Here is a 16,271-nt window from a genome sequence, read left to right on the forward strand (position 1 = left end):
TATAAATTATACACACACACAGTGGCGGAGTTCGTTAATACCACACGATAACATACAAATCTCTAAAATAATTCAAATAAAAATGACAGCCATACATCTTGCGCTAAATTGTATTTGTGTGTGCTCACTCACTCACTCCGTCTTTTTGTTTCTTTAAAAAGAAAATACTACATATAAATTTGCTTCGGCACGAGAACAGTGTAAATTTAGTCATTTTGTTATAGTAAATAGTTTTTATCAAAAGTTTATATTTACATGCGATTCGACGTTTAACTACAAAAAAAAAATCAATCGATACAAAAAGAATAGAATCGGAATCGAAAAAAGGGGATAAGTGTGTTCGAGCCAGAAGAAAAGAGGAAAAATTATGTGCAGTTTTAGCCAACGTGATCGAATTGTGTGAAAGAAGAAAAAGTGTTTTTTTTTTCTTAAAGAGAGTCAACGAAAGGGAGACTTGAAGTGAGGCAAGCGAATAAAGTCTCTGCCCGAAAGGAAAAAAAAGAAGCGAGTGTTTCCCGTGTATTAATGTCGCATAGAATGTTATGGTGCGAACAATCATTAATCTACAATGTCTGAACCGAAACGTGTAACTTTTGAGACAATATCATCGGGTAGCTCCAAAAATTTGGCGGCCGATGCATCAGCGAAAAATGAGAAAACAATGCGAATCGAATTGAAACTATTTGAGCCAAATGCCAATAAATATCCATTGTTCAACTTTAAAACACTGTGTCAAGCGGAAAAGGTAAATTTTTTTTTCTTGTGCGAAATGAGAATGGTGAATTTTGATAGTGCACAATACCGTGAAAGTGAATGAAGTACAAATACGTTTGGTGACCTGTAAATGCTTGCAAAAGAGACAAATATTTTCCATCGCATTTTCGGTTTTACATTCTCCTCCTCGGCAACTTTATCATAAATGCTTTATTGTTCTTGAGAATGTTCGTTGTTTGTTACGTGCAATATATTTCGGCATAAATCCCGTCCAAGCGTGGTCTTTGTTGAATAAAGACGACATTGTGTTGAATACATTGTACTGTTTCTGTCTATCTCTCTTTCTCTCGTTCTCGCGTTTCATTCCAACTCCCGCTTTCACTGCGTGCATCAGCATCCACTGCAATCCGGACGAACGAATACGTTGCCTTTTTGTTTTGTATCTCAACTTTCGGTGTTAATAATACGCGTACGCGTCGCATTCGTGATTGTATCAATACATGTATATTTATACATACCTAACCTAGCTAAATGCTTTGCGAATGAACAAAAAACATTTACCTTTCTTCTCCTCCTGTGCATAAGCTCATTCGCAATGAATGCGTTTATTTACTTTCGGCGCTGCGATTCGGGCGGATTTTCTCTCTCTCTCTCTATGCATTCACTTTCAATGGTCAACCGCAATGAATAATTTGGTCAAGCATGTCGATGTTATGTTGTTTATGTTTTGAATTGATTTTTTTTTCTCGATTTATTCTTTTTCTGCACGCGTTCCATCCACCAGTTGAAGGAAAAACAAAAAGTTCCACTCCCAAATGGTTTTGCCGACCCACTGGAAGAGGTTGATCACGATGCCGAAAAATTAGCCCAAGAATTTGAACGAAAATATGGAAATGGTTATGATGAAAACAACGGATTCATCGATGATTCAGAAGCGGTAAATATTTTAGCTGATTCTTTTTCCCTATGAAAATAAAGTGATTTTGGTTTGATAAATAAGAAGATTTTTCTTTTAAATCATTTAAAAAAAAAACGCGACAATTGACTTTGAGTCATATCAATAATATGTGATGTTTGATTTATTTCTAGTTTGATGAAGTGATACCTGATGAAATGGATACGGATCGAGGTGGATTTTACATAAATTCGGGTCCGTTACAATTCAAGAAACTGAATTTCTCAAACAAAGCGTCAAAAGTAATATTCAGTGTTTTCGATTTCGCTCGTCTGTCCATATTTAACATTGTTCCGATTTTTCTTTCGTTTTTAGCGGGCATTGCCACTTAGCAGTGATGATGAGAGTGACAGTAGTGAAAATTCGGTTATGCTGGAAAATGGTAACGCGACCAAAAAGCCAAAAATCGTTGAAAAAGACCAAATCGTGTCGACGAATAAGGAAAAGAATAATGATTTGGCGAAAAAGGACAAACCGCCGATCAGTGTAAATGCTGGCGAAACGATCAAAGATCAATCCGCTGGAAATAAAGAGACCACGGTTATGAATATGCTACGACAAAAACGAGATGCAAGTATTCGAGAAGGAAAGATATCTAGTCATAGTAACAAAGGATCAAAGTCAACGAGCTCAGCCACATCAGACGATTCGTCGAGCAGTGAGTCCGATTCAAGTGAATCAAGCTCCGATGCCGATCCAAGCCGTCACAGTGATGAGGATGACTTTGAAAGTGTTAAAAATAACGGCGCCGAAAATAAAGCAATAGACAATGCACCCGTACCCGTATCCGTACCCGCACCCGCACCAAGTGTTATTTCGAATAAAATTCAGATCAACGGCACATCTACAACATCATCAACGTCAACCAATAACATTCCGCAAGAGCCTGATATCACATTTTTCGAGCATTTGAGCACCAATGAACGTGATTCAATCAGAAGACTCATTGACTATTCAAAGAATCTGAAAGAGAATTTTATCCAACCCGAAACGCTGGATTTGCTTTATGAGTACGTTTCCATTGAACCGATAGATAATTTTCAATTTGAATAAATGCTAATGTGTTTTGGTGTCGCTATTTTTTATAGGATCATTAAAGCGCATCAAAGTGACTCGAAGATACATAATCAAATTTTCACCTACTTGGAACATTTGACGCCATGCACAAAGCAACAAATGATGAACGAAGTAAAAGACTATGCCATTAAGAAGAGTGAAATGGATGTGCGAACACAGGAACGAATTTTACAAAAGGAAATCAATCAAATCATGCCCGCTGTCAAAGAGAGATTCGATCAAGAAATGAAGAGAGTGGAAGAACAACGTGCCGCTCATCAAGGATCCGAAAAACCCGAACACACATTCAGAAATCCACGCCGAAAATTCCACTGGAATGATAGTTTGAAGTAAATTTTTCTTTTTTGTTTCGATCCCATATTTATCTAAGTGCGTTATTTTAATTGGAATGATTTGCTATTGTTATCTATTCAAACAGATTGAGTGTGAATAAACTGATCACAAAGTGGCAATCGTTATATGCACAGAAGCAAATACGAGATCAAACGCTTGAACAGTATACAACGTCGTATATTACGGATAAGCTAGTACCAATGTGGCCTGATGGTTGGATGAAATTAAATGATATTCAATCTCATTGCATGCCGAAGCCAAAGGTGAAGGAATCCAAGAAGCCTGCAAACGAAGTGAAAACATCGAAACCGTTACAGCCAACAGCAGCTAGTGCACAACCATCGTTGCCTATTTCGGACAATATGATTGTACACACGACGGAAAAGAAAAAGTCACACAAAGATCCAACAAAACTCATCAAAAATGCCAACGAAAAGCCAACTATACCTAAGACTGATAAGAAACATCCACAACATGCGCTCAGCGCATCGGATCGATCGATTATATCACCCCTACTGCCAATGCACATAAGTGATGCATTCATTACGAAATCAGTATGAAAACATTCGACTTAAATCGGTTTCGAATTGAATTTAAATGTTTATAAACAATAATCTCTTTTCAATTTAGGCGGTCACTAAACCATCATTAGACACGCTGCTGTCGAGTTCAAGTGCATCGATAAGTACAAAACCGAAGTCAATTTCCAGCAGCAATGGAAATGCAACTAATTACGTTCGGCAATCGGATACGAATTTGTCGCTCGAATATGTGTCACCGACGAAGAAAGCATCCGATCACAGCATTCAGCAGCTGATGTCATCATCGACATCCAATCATTCCGCTTATGTCTCAACGATCAAGCATCAATCACAATTATTGGGCCACTCGTCCTATGCGGAAAATCCCACGACATCAGCGCATTCAGTATCGAACAAGAGTACACAGGGTTCCAGTTCAAAGTCGAAATTCGACGGTCCACATCGACCACAATCCACCGCAAATGGCTCAAACAACAATAGTTTCCTTCATAATAACAATAATAACAAGGCGATTGGCGTTCAGCGTCCGCTGCCAGTGGACACCATAGATTTGTGTGATACAGATGAGGGCGAACCGATGGCGAAAAAGTCCAAACCGCACAAGCCCAAGAAAGACCACAACAAAAAGAGCAAAGAAGGTGAACAACGAAACAGCGTACCTCTGCCGAATACCGTTCAAATGCTCAACCAATTGCATCAGCCGACGGCATCGTTAGGCGCAAACGCTTCGATCAGCGATGAAGTCGACCACAATCAAATTATACACGATCTGAAGGTAAATAGCTCGTTTTTGCGCAAATATTTTGATCTACAGCTTTAAAAATGAAAACGAATACATCCGAATACCACAAACAAGAGCTCGTATCAATTCCTCTGTCTCGATCACCAAGACACATGAGGAAATTTAAGCAAAACAAAGCGTTTGATCGGCAATCCCTTGATTTTTTCTTTTGGCATTTAATTTTTGGTTTTTGATTTGAAAACAAAAACAATACTACCCACCACAATTTTTGAACATTTGTCCACACCCCTTTTTATTAATTAAATACAATATCTTTTTTTTGTGTTCTTTCTTTTTGGTTCTCCAAAGGAATTATCAGCTTCAAATAGCTCTCGTAAAAGTTATGATTCAATTTTAGAAAATCAGTCCGAATTTAAGCAACATTACAACCACTATAGAGTTTCGTCTCCACCGTACGATCGAAAACAAGATCATTTTTTCTGAAATACGGTAAAAATCCATTCTTGTAAGCACCTTTCATTTCATTTAAGTTGTTTGTTTTTTTAGTTGTTTTTTTTCCATCATCCCTTTTTGGTTGATTTTAATGTGCTTTTTGCGGTTGATATAGATTTTTTTACGTTAATTTTTCTTCTAAGCATTTTAGTTTCATATAAAATTGATATCTCTTTCATTTTCCTCTCAAAATTGGGCGAAAAATTAAGTCTCTTTTATGGTGATTGCTTTTTGAGCCTCCCCCAATTTTCGGATTTAATGTTAGGTCTAACAATGAAATCTTTGCACATATTTGCATTCAATCAGTTGCAACCCAGAATCATCTTCAGAGAAAACAAAATTGTAGATACTTCTTGTATAAATATAATATGGGCAACCCAACCGGAATTCTCACTGTACAAACAAAAACACATTAACATGATTTAAGGCAACAAAAACATTGCACGTAGAATAAATAATCAATCCCAATTAATACACATGGGTTTTCCTTAGCGGTAAAATTTTAAAGAGAGAAAAAAATTAATTGAAATGACAAAAAAAAACCAACAGCAACAACCAACCAATAGAACGGAAATATGGTACATATAACACTGCAATTAGACACAAATAGAGAAGGAAACAGATGATTTAATTGGTTCTCTACTTGAGCATAATTCTCAACATTTGAAACCCAACCGCAACATAACATTGATGTGATTTAGATGGTCGAATTCAATGTGCTCAAGGAATTTCTCATAAAATTACTAATTGACTCATATTGGTTAGGTGGCAATCGGTGCAGTCAGTAGAGCGTAAAATTGATTCAAACACAGTGTTGACATTTTTGTGTGTGTGAGTGTGTGTGTGTGTTATTGACACATTAAGACTAACAAAATTGTTGCATCTTTGCACATTTCAAAGACGTTGGGGCATTCACTGGGCAAATGAAAAACCATTGAAAATAGCATAAAATCAATTGAGAGAAAAAAAACAATTTAAAGTGCATGCAACGCGCATAAAATTTGAAATTGATGTCAACACATTTTGAAAACTGGTGTGTTATTCGATTTAGATCAATTGGTCTTTCGATGCATTTTTAACGCAGCACTACGGCACAGTTCCATACACACAAAACACGCTTTGAATTCTGTACCATTTTATTTCTTGTTTGAATGATTGACATTGATTTTTTGTTTTAACTCATGTACAAAAACCAATTAGACCACAACAATTTTTTCTCATTAATATTTTTGGTTTATTTCGTTTGGTTAAATTTTTATTTTTGCTGAAAATGATTGGAATTTGGTTTGAAAATTATGATGTGTACTTATTTTGGATTTTTCTTTTTCGCAGAAGTAAACGGGTTTGATTTGGTTCGCTTTAGAAACTGGCTCGCGTTAATTGGCTTGAACAAAGAGAGAGAGAGAGTGAGAAAAAGAAATTGAGAGGAGACTGAGGAAGCAAAAGATAGTGAAAGAAAAAAAACAGTAGCAAAAAAAAAATTCCATCAGGCTCTTGTACAAATTACAGATGAAAAAAAAAACAAATGTCGTTTCTAAATGGCGAAGCGAAAAGAATTTTTTTTCCAAGAAAATCGTTAAAGTGCTGTTTAGGAACACACTGAGAACGAAAAGAGCAAAGACATTGCGAAAGCTGCAACATCTAATGTAAAAATACGCTTTTTCAACCACAACAAAACAAAATCTCCACAATCACAGAAGAAAACAAAAATCATCAGAACAGAATTTACTATTGAGTTATTTTGATATATATTTGTCTTACTTACGTTACATGAACAGTCCTTAACATTTACTCTGTACTCAAAAAATGCTCTACGTTAGTATAATTTTCTTTGTTTTGTAATCATCGTCATTCACTTAATGCTAAGAAATTATGGAAATTTTATATATATATATTTTTGTTTGTTCTAGAGTAAATGAAACGTTAGAAGAAGCAGAGCTAAAAAAATTGATGATTTTGTTCTCTTGAGAAAATGTTAAGCGAATGGAAGAAAGAAAGTTTGTATTTATTATTTATGATTTAAGTGATGGAAGGAAAAAACAATATTGTCCGGTTTTTATGTAATGTTCAGACGCGAAGCAAAAAAAAACCGATTCATCAAAAGTGAAGGAAACGAAAATCCATCTGCAGAATGATATGTAAATGTACGAGAAACTGTAAAGAAATAGATGTAATTAAATGAAATATAAAATTAGTATTTTTACTCTTTTTTAAAACGCAAAGTATTACACATTAAAACAATTACAGAAATAAAGTTATTTCACAGAATATTTAATTAGTCGGTTTATTATCCATTCGACTTTGTTTTCACCTATTTCTGACCTGGGTAAACAGGTGCTTGAGTGTTTGAGTTTTTTCATCTTTTTTTCTTCTTCGTTTGTTGATATGCCCGCTATCTTGATTTTAAATTGCTTATCGAGACTGTTTGCTTTTCGGCGACGACAACAAAGTTCTCACTGCTAATCAATTCCTGAGTACCATATTTTTTTCAACATTCTTTTTATAGAATCCGTAATTAGAATGACAAGATTGTGCGATTCGTTGTTGATTTTTCAGGAAAAGTTTCAGCATAATACGACAGAAAAAAGCTCGGAAAAATATTCCGAACGAAGACACACAGAAGATGAGGCGTGTTTAATTGAAACAAAAAGAAAGTTAAGCAATGAAGAAAGCTTTATTTGCAAAATGATTGCGCTATTGACATTTTAATAAATCGCATTTATGTGGTTGTTTTCGCGCAGATTTGTGGCAATAGCACGAACGCCGCTGTGGGTGCTGACGTTTTTTTTCACATCTATTTTGCTGGTTGTTTTGAGCAGCAGCAGCAAGTTTCCTTGTTGCCCGATTTGCAGCAGCAGTTTTCACATTTACACTCGGCACCGCACTTTTCTGTGGCACATTTGCAACCTAAGACAACAAACGATTATTGAATGTCATTTTATTGTCCCTTGAAGAAAAAATGGAACAAAAACCCCTTTAAAACATCACTGTCCAATTACCTTTGCAACAATCACAAGGCATGTTGATCCAGAAAAAAGTGTATTTCTTTGTCGACAGATACTGGGTATTCTCGAGAATAGGTTGAAACGGAGAGCGATTACTTGTTTCGAGTAGTGATTCGGTTAAAAGTCAATACTTGTCTGACCTCTTGTGTACCACATCATAAGAATATATAGTGCCGGACTGCGCAAGCAGAAAATGATTGGATGGAGAAATACGGTCTATTGATGTGATGCAGTGTGTGTTTGGTTAACTCCCAAATATTTTCGCGTTCCGTCATGCCAATTTTCACACACAAATGGATAAGTGTTATGATGCACACCATCGCGTGCGCTTACTCATTCCCATTGAGCCAATGAATTGGATGGCATGAACTCCGTCTCAATTCGATACACGCACCAACAAAACAACTGAATACAATGCAATTCACATTCATTCGCGAATATCATGATGAAAATTTGTATACTAGAACCCTCTTATCAACCTCATGGTATAATTGAGGTTTATTGCTTGAATAACAAAATCGATAAAGAATTTCAAGTGGAATAGAATGCGCGTGATCTTCTAGAAAAGGCTCAAGAGAATATTCCAATGGAGAGACGACATTGCATTCACAATGCGTAATTTCTTGAATGGAATTTCACACAGCTTATGAACATCAACTTCAGTCAATGAATTCTCGATTTGATAAGAATAGAAGGGGAAAAGTCGTATGGAAAAAAGAACAACGTAATTCGGGTCACTTATTTAGAAAAAATGTTTAATTTATTTTCGTTTTTTTTTCTTCTTTTTTTTACGTTTTAACAATGATATGCCAACTAAATTGTTATTATTAATTTAACGACATATTAGAGAGTGTTTTAAACAACAAAGTGCTCTTTTTCTTATACCTTCACCGAAAAGTTAAGAAGTTTGTTTTGATTGATTTCAAGTTAAAAGTCATCATTTACAGTGCGGTTGATCATAACTTCTAATGGATATAATTGTTTCGATTTGATTATGTAACACCCCATTCATGAGCAATGGACATGACCCATTCAATTATGGTTCATGCAAAAATGTTGGTCATAAATTGCATCCAATCGTACTGTAAACAAATGGCTTTACGTATAATTACAAGAACTTTCTAATCGAGGAGATCGAGCCGTCAGTGGAAGTGTTGAATTTAATGGAGAAAAAACTTTATTTCAAATTACTGTTCATTTCGCTAGGCTATGTCTTTTGCAATTGCATTTATTTTTATTCTCCCAATTAAATGATTCAATACGAATTTCTCGAAACCTTTTATGACTTGACTGATGCTTGGCTTACAGTGCATCAATGCATCGTAAAATACATTTCATATAGATTATTTCATTGAGCTCAAAGTGGTTTTGAGCTTCGATGGGACCGAAAATCGTGATACCAAAAACAATATATTGTTAATTTGTATAATAGAAAATAAATCGAACTGGATGTATATGTAACTATGTTCGATTAAAATAAAATTGAGACTATTTTTTTCTTCTTTTTTTTTGTTCAATTTCGAAAAAAGCACCACCATATTATTTGGATTCTGAAATTCGCATACTATGTTTTGTTCTTAGTCGAGAAAAGATTGAATTTATTGTTAAAATTTGGACAGCCACAAATGAATCTCCATTCGACGGGGTAGCGGTTTTTAAAATTTACATCCAAGGAGCACTGACTTATTAAAAAAAAACTTGCAGGAAATCCAATTGGGTCACGTCTTTTCGTTTCAATGTTCAATGGTTGTTGAACGTATGTACCATCTAGTGGAAAACATATTTGCGAATTGGATTCCCTGCAACGTTTGGTTGACGCCGCCGCAATGATGGGCAGCTACCAAGAAAAAAAAACTCATCTAAAATTAGTACATATAATTGAAGACATTTACGTAGACGTTGATGTTTCATTTCACAAAATGATTACAAATTGACAAAATCTTCATCGATGCTGTCGCACAAATCGAATTTCCACGGAAATTTCCATTTTATTCTGTTCTAAAATCGGAAGCATGTTTTTTGCTTTTGTAATTTATATTACTTAAGAAAATAATGTTATTCTCGCAGATCTACCATTTCTTTTTCTCTCTCTTGATTATTATTTGTGTTTTCTTCTTATTGTGTTTTTTTTTGCTTCTGAATTTACTTGGACTTAAAATTATTGATTTGTTTTTAGGCACAGACTTTAACAAAAATGTGTTTCTTGTTGTTTTTTTCTTCTTCTTCTTGTTCTTATTTTCATTCCATCCTTTAGAGAGACACCAGCGCAATCAACGTAATCAATGATTGGGCCTTACAATGACACGTTTGAACTGTTATTATTGTTTATATTTCGGTTGTATGCTTGTGCTCTGTATTTACATTTATTGAGAATAGCTGAAATTGGATTGGCGCAATCTCATGATCGTTTGCGCACTTTGCCATTTTGTTGCGCCGTCTTTTTCGATGAATATGACGTTGGGCCCAACGCATTCTCAGCCACTTGTATTGACACTTGTTGAATTCCCTTTTCCATGCATCCCTTGTAAATTGGCTTGAGGAACTGAAATCCAAATGGGATACGATCATTTTAAATTTAACTCTCATTGAATGATGATATGATTAACAAACACTTACGCTTTCCCATGTCATATCGGCTAGATCGTCGATTGATCCACCAATATCTCTCAAGTTCCCGCTGTACCTATTTTCGTAGAAAGAGAAACGCATGAGCATTAGAACAATCAACAAAATGATGAATGTATCAAACAGGTGTGAATGAGAAAATAGAAGAAGAAATAAACGACAACAACAACAACAGCATCGTTCACATACCGAATATAAGCCCATAGTGTAAGTGTAAGCAGTGCAATGCCCATGAGCAAATTACTAAAGTTGGCAAATGTGTAAATACCAAATAGGCCAAATACACCGCTGAGTATGTAAAAAAAGATGGCGATTGTTAAATAAACGGCCGGGGTTCGTGCTGCCTTAAATATATTTTTGCTTTCATTTTGTGCCTTATAACTGATGTACTGCTCCTCCAAGTCCTTTTCCAATTGATCCAAATATTGTTGACAAAATTCTTCGCCACCCAATTTCCGCTTTGAAGTAAACTGAATGCGACGAAAAGAGAGCAAACAGAAAGATGTGAACAATGCGTTTAGCATAACTTTCAAATATGACGTAAGGCAATGCTGCGAGAAACTCACTTGAAATATTGCTTTATCCCTTATACGTAAGTGTTCAGCTTCGAGGTGGCCTTCGCTTAGGTATGGTTGTGAACCGCCGCAAATATCTTCCATCAACTGGGTGTACACGGATTTTGCATTTGCAACGGCGGCAAGATTATTGGCTTCAGCGGTGGCCTACAGAATACAAACGAAATGAGTTTTAGTTCCAATTTTATCCACTTCAAACTGAATTGCTCCCCGTGAAACTCACCAGAAGAACACTCTTCGGGTGCGGCAATTCGTTTCCCTTATAGATTGCCATATACGCTTTGAAATATTGAATTAAATCACCGGCGCAGACTCTTTGCCCGTTAATTTGTTTGACAATAAGATTTTCGGGGGCGAGCAACATTGGAACCAGTGTTTTGAGACTAGTTTTAAATTCCGGTGTAATGTCACTCAATCGACCGTCAAACGTTGGATTGCTGGCAACTACGAGTCCTGGATGTGGCATCAAATAGCATGCAATTTCTGAGAAGCAAGATGTGATTTGTTTTCGCAGTGTTTGCAGTTCAGGTGCTTGTTTTGATGAAACCTCAAGGCGTCGTGTCAGCACACGTTGACCACCAACCGATCCATATTCCGCTTCATATGGAAAACTCCAATCTCGCACAATGAATTGCAATCGTTGGAACGGCGTTTTACCATTTTCTTCCAGGGCCAATCGTCCGTATTCGGTGAACAAATTCAAATGTTGTAAATCATCCTCTTGGATGTTATGGAATAGATTATAGCATTGAACGGACGATACCATGGTGCTCAATGCGAAAATCGTTGCACAATCGCGTACAGTGCTTTCGCTATCGAATGTACCCTGTGTGTCCAACAGGATGATTGCAATTTTATCACCATTTTTATAGTCCCATGTGAAGATATCGGACCACATCAATATACCGGTCGTATCACGTTCGGAACCGCCTCGCCATGAAAATCCATGCAACGGTTCATTTTCCTTTCCGATCCAGTCGGTGACATCCTTTTTCTCGTACTAATCAACCGAAGAAAAATCAACAAATAAATTCAAAATCGTTAGATTGAAACCGAATTCTGGTGAAAAATGCATCGAATATGTGTATGTAATAATTTACCCGAGCGTACAAATATCGCAGGAAGAAATCAAGTAAAAAACTCTTTCCCTTGCGAAATGCTCCGGCTACCGAAACGACGACAACAAATCTGTCTTTGATATGATCTTGCAACAGAACCTCTGCCAGGGTATCTTCATCCAACACAAATGTGTGATCATCTTCCGTTGTGACGATTTGAATGGGTCGCGCCTCTTTGGCCTCATCCATTTCATTAGTATCGTTAACTATTTCCATTCGATCTGAAACGAAATTAAATTAAACCGAAACAAATTAAAACAGATTCAGGCAACACTGGTGCAATTGCATTCGAAACAGTTGTTTGATATGGATGTTTTTAGAAAATTCTCTCTACTTTTAGTCGATCGACGCTTTTGAAAATATTGCAACTAATGAACTACACTTGATATGTGTGTTTTTTCATTCCTGTCTTGGTTGTGTTCCTAACCATCGATGTTCATCACCATTATAATGACCAGAGAACAAGTGAGAGAAATGTTATGCTGTTTATTGGGCCCAAAAGAGGGAGAAACGAAATTGCATTTAGACCGGTACGCAGTAAAAATAGCCGCTACTGATCACTTAGCAAAGCGTACATATTTTGTGCAGAGCACACATGCGCGCATCGAGCGATGATGCTTTTTCGGTGTGGATGCGCGCTATTGATTTTGCCAGCACCTGTTTTCGAATATTCATTTTCCCATGACAATCGCTCGCTTAGCCTGCGCATTCAGCCAGCCAAAAAAAAAAACGCACAACAACAACAACTCGTGGGCATACACACACACATCCTATGTAATGTAGATTTTCTCATTTTTTGTCGGTTTTTTTTTCTGCTTTAAATCTTGTACGATTTTGACATTTAGAATGTTTTCGCATAAAAACCAAGTACTTGTCGACGAAAATTGACTAAAACCTTCTGTTCGGTCCTTTGTTTTAGACACAAAGAGTGTGGCAAACAATTATTTCATATGAATATATATGTGAAACAAAAAAAAATCAAAGAGAAATGAGGTGCTTGTACTTATAAGAAAACACTCATTCGTGCTCGATGTCGAAAACACACAGTTTAATTGTGAATAAATATTTATGAGTGAAGTCAATTTCAATTGCTAATTGGCACGATCAGTATATATATTGCATGTAACAGACAATCAATTGAGTTATATTTTGCTTTGTTGAAAGAAAAGCTAGGAAAAAATAATGAAAAGAAACAAAGAACCGCAGGCATTGAGTAGTGACCAGAGGAAGAATCTAAACCAATCGAAAATGAATTGAAATTCATTTGCTGTTCGCACAAAAGGTGAAAGAATTACTAACAATTAAATTATTGATTGAGTTAGAGCGGATTCGTTTCACTCTTAGCCGATAAAGCGAATTGATTTAAATGGACGATGTCATCAATTGCCTGAGTAGACTGGTACAAAAGGAAAGAAGGCAACAAAAAAACTGAACTTATTCAATTAAGGTTTCTGCAAATGATACCAAAATAAACATAGCGAGAGAGAGGGATTGAGGGAAAAAAACAACAAAAACAACAAATTGTTGATGACTTTGCAGTCACCAAATGACATCTGTACAAAAAATGTTCATAACGGCACTTAATCGCGGACAACGTGTCAATTTTTGGGTTCCAATATTCCAAAATTGTTTATTTCAAATTAATTCTTCGGCTGGCGTTTGGCAATATTACGTATTCAACAATATCTGCTAATACTTTGTTGTCGCCTTCTTTCTATTTGCAATGTAGAATGATTATTTCGAATGTGTTTGTGTGTTTTTTTTGCGTACAATTTTTAACCTTAAAAAAAAAATTCAAATTCTTTCACTTAATTCGGGCAGCCACAATACATAACAAACAAGTCAAATCAAATTGATTGGTCAATGTCGAAAATAATATTCTTACCAATGTTCATTTTTCTTTCTGATAATACTGATATGTGTTCACATACAACAAATTGAGAGAGAAGGAAAAAATGATTTCGATTACGATGATGGTTATTATTGTTGTTATTATTATTCGAGTGTTTATATATATATACGTATAGAATTTGACCCAGTCTACGTCTATGGATGCACTACGAGACGAAGAAGATTTTGATTGCGGAGCAATTCCACTGTTTCAGGTAGACTCAACGTTTCAAATGTATTTTTGTGACATGACACCACTAACATTAGCGAATAAAAAACGAAGGAAAAATAAAGTGAAGCGGATAAAGCAACAAAATATTTAAAAATAATTTAACACACGAGAGAAATATGAATAACGAGAAACCACGAATTGATGAAACGCGAATTTTGTTATACTGTGAGAGCCAAAGTGGAGGCAGAGACATACAAAAAAGAAACAGAGATGTGGCGAAACGGTGTGTATTGAATGCTATACAAAGTCTGTCTTCTCTCTATCGTTGTATATATAAACACATACAAAATGACAAAATAACGAAACGTCATTGTTAGACAAGTACAACAGTGCACACGGCCACACGCACTCGCACATTCGCCACGCAATCATGTGTGTGAGTGTGACAGAGAGAAATGAATAAGTGTATTCATTTTCAGCGATGAACCACGCATCCACAATTATGGTGTGCATGTATGAATGCAAGAGATGCAAAACATAGGCACCAAATTTCAATGGATCAATGCCAACAAAATTACCAATGATTAAATACCAACAATTTGCCCGAAATTCACGTGGTTTTTACATGGAAACTAACAACGAAACACTCTTCCATCCATTTGCCTATCAGCAACCGATTTCTGATTTCCGTAGTATCATTTGACACTTTGAACGTGTGTGTCTTCTTTATTTACATATCACCAAAAAAAAAATCGACCTGAACTGAAGACAACGACGATGCGAGAAGAGAACGAACAAAAAAAAACAACAAAAACTCATACGTAAACACATATACATTTAAACTCGTCCAGATTACAGCTGTCAAGTATTTACCAAAGTGTCTACTGCCTTGTTCTCTCGCGAAATTATAATAAAAATTTTTTTGCGACGAATATAAAAAAAATCGCTGATTTCACATCACTTTTTTTTCACGAATTTTCATGTATAAATTGATTCATCATCATTTTTCAACCTATAAACTTTCTATTCGTCATACTACATCGACACATTCGATCGACTATTATTGTGACTTCTATCTAGGTAAATAAATACGAGGAAAAAAAAATATACACTTTTAATAGTTACCCAAATGTCGTTTCCATTCAGCCATCTTTGACAAACTAATCACGATTCAACAGACTACGAACGAACGAAAGCGCGAAACAGCGTCATCATCGACTGAGTGTACAATACTTACACGTCAAATAAGAATGGCTCTATATGACACAATCACGGATCTAATATTGCATTGATGCCAATTCACAATTCATACCTGTCGAGCTATTAAAATGTTTCGGTTATTTTCTATGCTTTTTTCCTCACTCACTCCGTTAATTTAAACAAAGTTAGTTTTTTCTTCTTCTGTGAATAAAAGAGAGAGATTTTGGCATGAATAAAATGTTATGACGAACGAAAATATAATTTTTTTTACACAAACTGTCAGAAGAATCGAATATCAACGAGCTACAATCATTGGTTTGTATATCGGCTACGAATGTAAAGTACGCATTAGTACTCTAGTACTAAGACTACTTAACATTTTCGGTACATTCAGTTGGCCTTATAAGTGTTATTTGTTGTCAATCATTTCATTTCAAAGCTCTTCGAAGTGTTAGAAAGAATTCTCATATCAGCGTAGATTTTATAAAAAAATAATAGGGCTCGAATAAATTCACTGGTAAGTTTGACTAAATTGTTGCTTCTTTCTCTACTTTTGATCGATCGACGCTTTGCAAGTAATAAATTGCAATTGCTGTTTGTGTGTGTTTTTTCATTCCGGTCTTGGTTGTGTTCCTAACCTATATTCATAACCGTAATAATGACCAGAGAAGAAGTGAGAGAAATGTATGCGGAAAAATTGCGGTTTATTGGGCGCAAAAGAGGGAGAAACGAAATTGCATTTAGACCGGTACAGCCAGTCAAAAACAAAACACACAACAACAACAACAACATGCTATGTAATGTAGATTTTCTCATTTTTCGTCGGTTTTT

At 35.7% G+C, this 16,271-nt stretch overlaps 2 protein-coding genes across 7 annotated transcripts; one reads left to right on the forward strand and one right to left on the reverse strand.

The window, feature by feature from the left end:
- The first annotated feature begins 10 nt into the window (after positions 1-10).
- Positions 11-7,046, forward strand: LOC129579212 (yemanuclein). Of its 3 annotated transcripts, none has more exons than XM_055469054.1 (9): positions 19-745; positions 1,499-1,651; positions 1,804-1,911; positions 1,985-2,679; positions 2,758-3,075; positions 3,165-3,633; positions 3,710-4,396; positions 4,712-4,868; positions 6,188-7,046. In XM_055469054.1, exons 1-8 carry the CDS (start codon positions 569-571, stop codon positions 4,844-4,846), a joined length of 2,742 nt encoding a protein of 913 aa, XP_055325029.1. In that variant the 5' UTR covers positions 19-568; the 3' UTR covers positions 4,847-4,868; positions 6,188-7,046. The 3 variants fall into 3 exon arrangements, with proteins under 3 accessions (XP_055325031.1, XP_055325029.1, XP_055325030.1); XM_055469055.1 differs by having other exon boundaries at positions 88-745; positions 4,712-4,852; XM_055469056.1 differs by lacking the exon at positions 4,712-4,868 and having other exon boundaries at positions 11-745.
- A 464-nt stretch (positions 7,047-7,510) lies between these two features.
- On the reverse strand, positions 7,511-15,662 carry LOC129579216 (atlastin). Of its 4 annotated transcripts, none has more exons than XM_055469065.1 (9): positions 15,553-15,662; positions 15,366-15,496; positions 12,161-12,399; positions 11,284-12,060; positions 11,052-11,207; positions 10,675-10,955; positions 10,477-10,543; positions 7,855-10,402; positions 7,511-7,762 (listed from the first exon to the last, which is right to left on the reverse strand). In XM_055469065.1, exons 2-8 carry the CDS (start codon positions 15,388-15,390, stop codon positions 10,259-10,261), a joined length of 1,689 nt encoding a protein of 562 aa, XP_055325040.1. In that variant the 5' UTR covers positions 15,391-15,496; positions 15,553-15,662; the 3' UTR covers positions 7,511-7,762; positions 7,855-10,258. The 4 variants fall into 4 exon arrangements, with proteins under 4 accessions (XP_055325040.1, XP_055325041.1, XP_055325042.1 ...); XM_055469066.1 differs by lacking the exons at positions 15,366-15,496; positions 15,553-15,662 and adding exons at positions 14,064-14,090; positions 14,200-14,551; XM_055469067.1 differs by lacking the exon at positions 15,553-15,662 and having other exon boundaries at positions 15,353-15,379.
- Between the last annotated feature and the right edge of the window lie 609 nt (positions 15,663-16,271).

The sequence above is a fragment of the Sitodiplosis mosellana genome, unplaced genomic scaffold (genome assembly GCF_009176505.1).
Source record: "Sitodiplosis mosellana isolate CC-2019 unplaced genomic scaffold, AAFC_SMos_1.0 Smas_scaffold_6226, whole genome shotgun sequence".
Lineage (NCBI taxonomy): Eukaryota > Metazoa > Arthropoda > Insecta > Diptera > Cecidomyiidae > Sitodiplosis > Sitodiplosis mosellana.

Coding starts and splice junctions, on each gene's coding strand:
- LOC129579212 (XM_055469054.1), top strand. CDS start 569: ATGTCTGAACCGAAACGTGTAACTTTTGAGACAATATCATCGGGTAGC. Junction 3,634..3,709: donor ATGCATTCATTACGAAATCA/GTATGAAAACAT, acceptor TTTTCAATTTAG/GCGGTCACTAAACCATCATT. Junction 4,397..4,711: donor AAATTATACACGATCTGAAG/GTAAATAGCTCG, acceptor GGTTCTCCAAAG/GAATTATCAGCTTCAAATAG.
- LOC129579216 (XM_055469065.1), bottom strand. CDS start 15,390: ATGGCTGAATGGAAACGACATTTGG. Junction 10,956..11,051: donor GGGATAAAGCAATATTTCAA/GTGAGTTTCTCG, acceptor CGTCGCATTCAG/TTTACTTCAAAGCGGAAATT. Junction 10,403..10,476: donor CCGATATGACATGGGAAAGC/GTAAGTGTTTGT, acceptor TTTGGATTTCAG/TTCCTCAAGCCAATTTACAA.